The sequence below is a fragment of the Drosophila miranda genome, chromosome 4, assembly GCF_003369915.1.
Source record: "Drosophila miranda strain MSH22 chromosome 4, D.miranda_PacBio2.1, whole genome shotgun sequence".
Taxonomy (NCBI): Eukaryota; Metazoa; Arthropoda; class Insecta; order Diptera; family Drosophilidae; genus Drosophila; species Drosophila miranda.
In genome coordinates, this window is record NC_046677.1 from 31,639,064 (window position 1) to 31,647,167 (window position 8,104).

The following is an 8,104-nucleotide window of genomic DNA, read 5'->3' on the forward strand; positions in this document are numbered from 1 at the left end:
ATCGATAGGACTGTTTTTGACATTCACAACGAGATTTGGGCGCAATGTTTTGAAGTGCAGTGCTTTTGTATGTGTGTATGCACGTGTATGTGTATAAGGTAGTTTATTTCAATACATATTCCGTTTATTTTATTTTACTGCTGCATAGTCAAGATAAATCTAAATTAAGTCCGACTCCACACCACTGTCAATGTAGTCCTTCAGCATCAGACCACAATGATCGGGAAGAAGCCTCGTCCAGTTGTTGATGTGCAGCAGACAGCTAGGAATAGTTGCCTCTAGCGTGTCGGAGCGATGCGCCTCCACGATGCGCATTGCCACCTCCTTGGGATCCAGCAGACCCAGAATGGATGGGAACTTTACCTTTGGATGCTTGCAAAGGCCCGTATTGGTCATGTACGGGAAGATGGTCGTGGTTTTTATCTGTCCACAAAAAGCGGGTTATTTCTGAACCGAATCTCTATGTCCAATTAATTGTCCTACCATATTTTTGTATGGTCCTTCGCGTAGTTCTTCATGGAGTGCCTCCATCAGACCGCGCACTGCGAATTTGGTGGCACAGTACGGGACCAGATTTGAAAGTCCCACCACACCAGCAATCGAGGACAGAGCGATAATGTGGCCGCGATTCTTCTCCTCCATGTGGGAAAGGAAGGCCTGTATTGTCCAAAACTGCGAGAACACATTCACATCGAAGACACGTTGGATCTCTTCAGCCGATTGCTGTAAAATGGGGTGCGTGGGCATGATGCCCACATTATTAACCAGCACCGATATGGGTCCGACTTCTGTCTTGACGCGATCCGCCAGTGCCTGTACCTCCTCGCGCTTCGAGACATCGCAACTGGAAGATTATATCAATATCAGAATGCGGATGCCTCTGCTTGAGTTTTGGAATACCAACATGAAGCTGTGAACATCGCCCAGATTAAGGCGCTTGGCCTTTTGGACGGTCTGAAGGTTGTTCTTCTCATTAATGTCCACACATACCACAGTGCTGCCCAATGAGGCGTAGTGCAGGGCAAGCTCCCGACCAATTCCGTGGCCAGTGCCGGTAATCTAGAACGAAGCATTTTATACTTTTAATTAAATATGCAATAGAAAATTCGTTACATACCAGAACAACTTCCCCGCTGATATCCTTAAGACTTTTGGGTAATACTTTCTGGATGAGCATGACAAACATTTCCAGGAAGATGCGCAAAAAAAGCAGCAGAAACTGTACAAAATCCTGCAGAACATCAAATATTCTCTTCGATGCAGTTGTGGTGCTACAAATTATAGAACAAACAACACTCATTGTGTATTCCATGGCCAATAGCTCAACAATTAGTTGGGTCAACTACTAGCTCAAGTAGAAGCAAATATTTGCCAAAAGTCGAGGCTTGGCAAGCCCCGAAATGATATAATTTGTCTATTTGTATGCGGTTGCTGCATGTGCAATGTTCAAACGGTCGAATAGATTGCATTCGCCGGACTTTGCCATAGTATCACCCAGAGCACAGCACATAGCACATCGCAGCAATCATAATAAGATAATGGAAAATGTTGAGACTGATTCAAGTGTTGACTCTGGGTCTTGGCTTTTTTTGTAGAGCGCTTGGGGTTCGGTTCTCTGAGTTGAACGTTTCGCTGGGGATGCCAGCGCAATCATGCTCTGCTCCCACATAGAATACATATTGCGACAAACACTTACTGGATAATTTCACGCTCAATCATGGCGACAGTTGGATAAGAATGGTATGGTATTTGGGTTTGTTCCTTTTTTATCTTTTGCTCTGACAGCCCTTTGAATGCGAAGCAAAGTCAAGCAGAGCGCCCAGTGATATGTGTAATTTCTATAATGAAAAAATTATAATGATTATCAGTCACTGCTAGCTTGATTTGCCTTTTATTATTTATTATCTCTTCCGTATTTGCTGGTTTCTGCTTTGCACAATTTTTGGTTAGCTTCAGCATTGTGCAGTTTATTGTATTTATCCTTTACTTTATACAGCTGGCGGCGTAGGCGAGCGCGAAAAGCAAATGCAACATTTCCACTTTCGTTTTCGTTTCGTTTTGCCCCTAAAAATGAAAATTACGTACACTCCAATGTGGCACACACAGAGCGAGAGAGAGGACGACTCGATTACGCCTATGCATTGGCCTATGCCCATGCCAAAATTTGCAACTAGCCAAACGGGCCACTTGGAGGTGCTCTTGGCGTATTCTCTTCGAGTCGATTCGGACTGCGCTGCGGCTGGCTGGGACTCTCACATGGCTTGTTGCAATGGGGAAGCCAAGTGTTTGTTGCAACAACCAAAAGCCATAACCGTACAATGCACCGAGGGTTGCTTGGTTTGTTGTGATATTTTGGGGTTGGGAATCTATTGGGCAAACTGAACTTTAGTCAAAAGAATTGAGTTATGGATGTTATTTTTTTTGAGTTAAAATAAGCTGTTTCAGGAGAGAATGATGCTTTTTCAAAATGATGCCTTATGATAATTTTAAACAAAAACTGTGGACAAAAAGTTCAATTAAATATTTCAATTACTATTTTGAGATCGTTGGACACTATTTTAATGTTGTTCACACTTGTACATTGCCAATTTTCCACTAAAACATTGCACCACTCTAATTACAAGACTCGAAATCCCAAGATTCCTTTGCACATATTCCGAAAACTGGAATGAAAACCAAGCTTTCGCAATACTTACACAATATCCCAAAGATCCGAAACACAGATTGTTTTCCAAGTCGAAGCCTGAGCGACCCGTTAAGTCTCGTTGCTCGCAGCAAACTGATTTTAGCGCGGGTGCTGGGAGCATACAAAGCCTTCAATTCCATCTGGCTGAGCCGAGCTGAGCGACGGCTCCAAGAGAGAATCACTTTGGGGCATCAGAGAGCGAGAGACCGGCCACAGCCCACAGATCCTTGAGATCTAGTCGGTAAATGTGATAAATGATCATATGTATATGGCCGTCTTTGTTTACACGTCTCCAACTCCAGGCAGATGTGACCTTCATTCAGGGTAGGGTAGGGTCCAGACTGAAACAAAAGACCGGGAAGCAACAGCTCCAACATAAGTAAACGAAGCTAAGCATGATTTACCGTTTCTTTGCTTAATGTTTTCTTTTTGTTTTTGTGTTGTTGCGGTTTTGTTGGATGAGCAAGCAAAAATCGATCTGCCGTCGGAGCCAAGTTCAAGTTCAGCAATCAAAGCCGAGACACAGAGAAAGAGAGAGAGAAAGAGTGTTGCAGTCAAAAGAAAAAAGATAAAAGAGAGAAGAGTGCGCGAGAGCGAAATATGAATTCCGTTTCTGGATATAAACTCTTTTTCAGCTCTTGTCCTTGAGGCGATAACCAGTATTTTGTTCAGAAAGTGACTTTTACTTTGATCTGCATTACTTTACTATGCTTTAATTTTTTTGGTGTTTTTGCATACCCTTGAAGAGGGTATAACATATTTTTCACTGCAGAGAAGAAAATGTTTCCGCTTCTATTTTCATGATAATAAGCATCGACATCAGAAACAAAATATGAGTAACCATGTCAGTAGACTGACTGACTGTTCGTACATTTTTTCCTATACGTTGCACATACATATCCTCCAGAATCGGATAGCTAGGAGCTGCGACAGGAACGATTGATAAACAATTCTTTGTGCAAAAAATTTGCAAATTACCATCGACCGAAACGTCACATATTGGCAAGATGATATTGCTGTTGCTTTCTGCTATCAAAATCGCTAGCTTCCATTGGAACTATCAGTGTGCAAGGGCATCATAAGCTTCGGCTCCAGATGCTGCATATATTTTGATTTATCTTCTGATGTTGTATGTAGATAACCCTCGTTGCTGTGGGGAAGGTCATTGAAGGGTTGCCCGCATTTTCCGTTCAATTCTGTGCAATCGACGACCCGTTCACCTAATTGGTGTCAATTTTGTGTCGGGACAGTAAGTAAGTACATAGCAGCACATGTAGTACATAGCACAGTAAAAAGCTGTCTTAGTGGACAGGGGCCCTACATTTTCGTGCTCCCAGTTGCTTAAAAATAGTTGTTCCTTGTCGATCCAATCTCATAGGAGGACACCTTAATTATGCTAGAACCCTCCCTCCTAGAGAAATACCACTGTACTTACACTTTCCGGACTGTTCATCAAATGTCATCGCATTTAAAGGTCTGTAGAGCATAAAGCATATAGCACCCAACCCTAATCAAATTTCGAAACTTGGGTTCCCTGAGTGCCATTAAAATAATCATCGACTTCCACACAAATCAAAATAAACAAAGTTTCTGGTTATTATGTCCTCCCTTCTTCCCAAAAACCATCGCATTCCCTTTGGTTAATGGCCGTGTTTGTGGTCTGTGGTCTGGGGTCTAGCTTGTTGCTTAATGTTGGGGCTTTATGGCACCCTCCCGCTCCCCCCATGCCCATGCCAGTATTCTAGTACAAGTATTTTCTCCTTATCGATATGGCGTGCATTAGCAATCAATATGACATGTCAGTCACAGGGTGACGGAGGGGGGGAATAACAGCAGGTAAAGCTAAGGCAGGGGGCTCGGAGTACATTCATTCGTATCAGATCTGATTTGATCTGATTTCTGAAACGGGTTACTAATGTGCAATGCATACAATTTTTATGTTTCTATTTCTGAGTTAATTAAGGAGGTTCTGTACTGTCAAAGTTTGGAACAATAATGCTTACTTCAATATTTATGTGCCTAAATATATTTCCGTTGACGGTCAAAAACCAATTAAGAAGTTTCAACCGATTTAGCCAACCTTGACATTGAGATATTGCCCTCATATTAATGCATGTAGTACTCGACGTACATCACTGCATATGTACATACATATATATATATACACTGCAATGCATATACTAGTAGATGTTCCATTAGCTTACCTCATCTTTAATTTGAATATTTATAAAAACATTACACTTGGTATGTTCTGCTAATTGTCAACTATCAATCCGACTACTCGTCCTGCCATTAACATGCAATACAGAATCAGATGAAAATGCCGCAGATTGAATGCCCTTTCTTGTACAGAGATACATAGTTATACGTTAATTGATCACTAATAGGATCTGCAATATTTAGATATTTAAGCTTAGATTCGAAATGTGCTGAAAGATCAGCGGACTTTTTCGGAATCTACAACACTTTTTTCAACCACAAAGATCAGTCATTCCATCCCAATTATGGTTGTTCTGATGATAGATTCTGTTTGATCGTATGGTATCTTAAAAATCGTAGAATAAAAACCCATTGTGTCCATATTCAAACGATGATAAGATCATAATCATAATCACAATACCGTGATAAATATGAGATATATATCTCTATTAAAAAAATGAATCTTTATTTCAAGTCAAAGTTCGCTGTGAGCTTTGAGCTTTGAGCTAATACGCCATTCAAAAAGTGACGCAAACGTCCTGATAAATTCGTTGGGGCTTCCCCAGGGGCTAGGGTATTTTCATTGTCCACGCATGTGGCGGCAATGCAATGTGGCAGCCCGAAAGGCGGCTTCAGTTGCCGTTGAAAAGCCAGGCGGCAAACAACGTCAGGAAAAAACAAGCGGTAGTCAGTGGAACGGGGATACCGGATGAAGGGGAACGGGGAAAAGGAAAGCCAAAATATGTGAGTGTCTAAGGAGATAGGCAACATGGCAAGGACCTGAATATTGTTTTGTTATACTTCCTGTCTGTGTTAGTGTCTGTGCCTCTATATATTTGGGTGTGTGTGTGTGTGGGCTCGTGATTTGTTTACCTGTCAAAATAATAAATATAACTTTTGTTTTCGTGGGGCATAAAATACGGTTGGCATTGGAACTCGATCCAAACAGCAGCGAAGCCAACCAGGGCGAAGGACTTTGGGGCGTTTGTCTAGCATGTCCTGTGCTGTGCCAAGTGCAGTGTCAAAAGTCAGGCGAAGGATAATGGCCCAGAGCCAAGACTGACATGAAAAATGCCCCCGACACTTGCCAGACAAATTCAAAGAGAAAAATTGAATTCTTAGACATTTCTCGTTTGCCTTACAGTATGCAACAGTTTTGGCCTCACCAAGTTTTATATTCAGTTGACTTTTCTTTTAAATTCAAATAAATTTACAAACTCGTACTAGATCTGATCACATTACTACTCCAACAAATCACCTTGACAGGCACGCTTCCCAGCATGCTCCAGTCACCGTCTCACCAGACATGCCAGCGCATCCTGTCCTTCATTGCTAGGATCATCTCCAGGCAGCTGAACCAGATGAGCCAGCACCGAAGGACGTCCCTTGCCCGTGCAGCCCTTGACCAGTTCAAGCCCCAGGAACTATGCCAGCGTCAAGCCTTCATCCCTCTGAAGGCGACACCCGGCTTGATGGCCATGCAGCGGAGTCAAGTTCGGTTCGGAGAGGATTACCGCATCTATCAGCAGAACATCGATCTGGACTCCTTCTTCCGAGAGGAGCTAAAGTATGACAAAGTTTCGGATGTCTGCCTGCTCAACGATCACTTCATACTGGTGAAGATGCCCCAGTTCCAGTTCCAGCAGCCCGTAAAGGCACCAACAACACAATCGCCTCCCCAGACGAAATCGAAGCTGCCGCGTTGCTTCAAATGCAGTCGTAGCAGTCGCGTCTCGCCCATTCTGGAGGAGTTGGAGGAGAAGCGTCCTCAAAAGAGCTGCCTGAAACCCTGGGCCAGCAGGGACATGGATGAAGTTGAAGTTTTTGATTCCACCACGACCATAACAACCATCCCAAGTGAGGCCAGCAGGAACGGCCTAGACGATATTGAGACCTTCGAATCCAGCACCACAATAACATTTCCACGTAATAGTTCTGTTCGTGCTCCTCCTGAATCTGTGATAGTAGAGCAGCCACATCTGCAGCCGCATCCGCAGCCTCCTCCAATCCCTGCTCTTCTGCAGCTGGAAGCGATTCATCCAGCAGCATCAGCCCCAGTCGTCCAGACGCCTCTTCTTAGCCGCGCTCCAATCCATTGGTTTCTGTGGCCCTTCCGGCGACGGCTCCACTCCAGACCCAAGTCCAAGCCCCCGCTGGCCGCCGTTCATAAGACGTACTTTGTGCGCTGGAGCAAACCCCCGGACACCATCTGGCAGGGCTACGGCGTGGACAGAGGCGAGAAGGAGCATAAGATGGGTCTGCGGCGCTGTCGCTCGGCAGTTTTCTGAGCGAATCAATCATCAGATAAAGATAAAGATAAGATATATTTTTAAAGATTACTTTGTTAAGGGTCCAGTAATTTTCTTCTTAAAGAGCTCAGTTATAATTTTGAACAACAAAAATTAATTAATTATAATAATTATCGATATTTGAAATTATGTACAAAGGGGATCCAATGAGATCCTGAGCTCAATCTCACGCTCAATATAAGAGATCATAAATACTCGTGAGAGCATTAGAGGTTATGCAATATATTTCTAGAGCTTTATAATACATTTCCTAATGCAAAAGATCGCATTAATTCGATGGGTTCTTGATTTCTTTACATTTATTTATTTATTATAAAAAATGGGTTTATGGGTTTTAATTTTTCAAGAAATCATTCAAATTTTGTCTAGAAATTAGAACAGATTTTTGGAGCTATATAGATTATAAAGATTAAGGATTAAGACTTAAGATTTATGACTTAAGGATAAGTAGGAATTTATAGAGATTTAATATGGATCATATCATTATCGTTGTACGGATCTTGAGAGGTACAAGTGTATATAAAAAGTATGCAGTGAAGTAGTAGCTCATTTTTATAAAGAGTTTAAGTTTTGCAAGTATAAATTGAGATCATGAAGGAAGGATGACATGAAAATGTTATAGAAAACGCTTTGTACATTAATTCAAGCTTAAGGATAATTATAGTCTGTGGAGGACGGACCACGTCGAACCCTTCGAGAGCACATGTCAAACTTCAATTTCCGCATGCAAAATTAGTGCCTGCCACAAACACACAAACTTTAGCCACATTGTGGAGAGCCTCACAATAACTCCAAAAGGAAGGAAAAAGCACTACCAAGAAGGCAACAAAATGCAAACTACGTAAATTGCTGGGGCCAATCCACTGCAGATAAAGTGAAGCAGAAATGAGAGAGAAAAAAAGCAAAACTT

General features: G+C 42.4%; 2 protein-coding genes across 3 annotated transcripts; one reads left to right on the forward strand and one right to left on the reverse strand.

Moving 5' to 3' along the window:
* Positions 1-86: 86 nt before the first annotated feature.
* Positions 87-2,788, reverse strand: LOC108163986 (short-chain dehydrogenase/reductase family 16C member 6). 2 transcript variants are annotated; one of them, XM_017299549.2, is made up of 6 exons: positions 2,697-2,788; positions 1,697-1,838; positions 1,118-1,271; positions 905-1,059; positions 484-844; positions 87-423 (listed from the first exon to the last, which is right to left on the reverse strand). In XM_017299549.2, the coding sequence occupies exons 2-6, from the start codon at positions 1,717-1,719 to the stop codon at positions 160-162; spliced, it is 957 nt and encodes a 318-aa protein (XP_017155038.1). In that variant the 5' UTR covers positions 1,720-1,838; positions 2,697-2,788; the 3' UTR covers positions 87-159. The 2 variants fall into 2 exon arrangements, with proteins under 2 accessions (XP_017155038.1, XP_033249244.1); XM_033393353.1 differs by having other exon boundaries at positions 2,534-2,782.
* A 3,013-nt stretch (positions 2,789-5,801) lies between these two features.
* LOC108163985 lies at positions 5,802-7,276 on the forward strand. Its single transcript, XM_033393352.1, has one exon. It carries the CDS (start codon positions 6,166-6,168, stop codon positions 7,171-7,173), a length of 1,008 nt encoding a protein of 335 aa, XP_033249243.1. The 5' UTR covers positions 5,802-6,165; the 3' UTR covers positions 7,174-7,276.
* Positions 7,277-8,104: the final 828 nt, after the last annotated feature.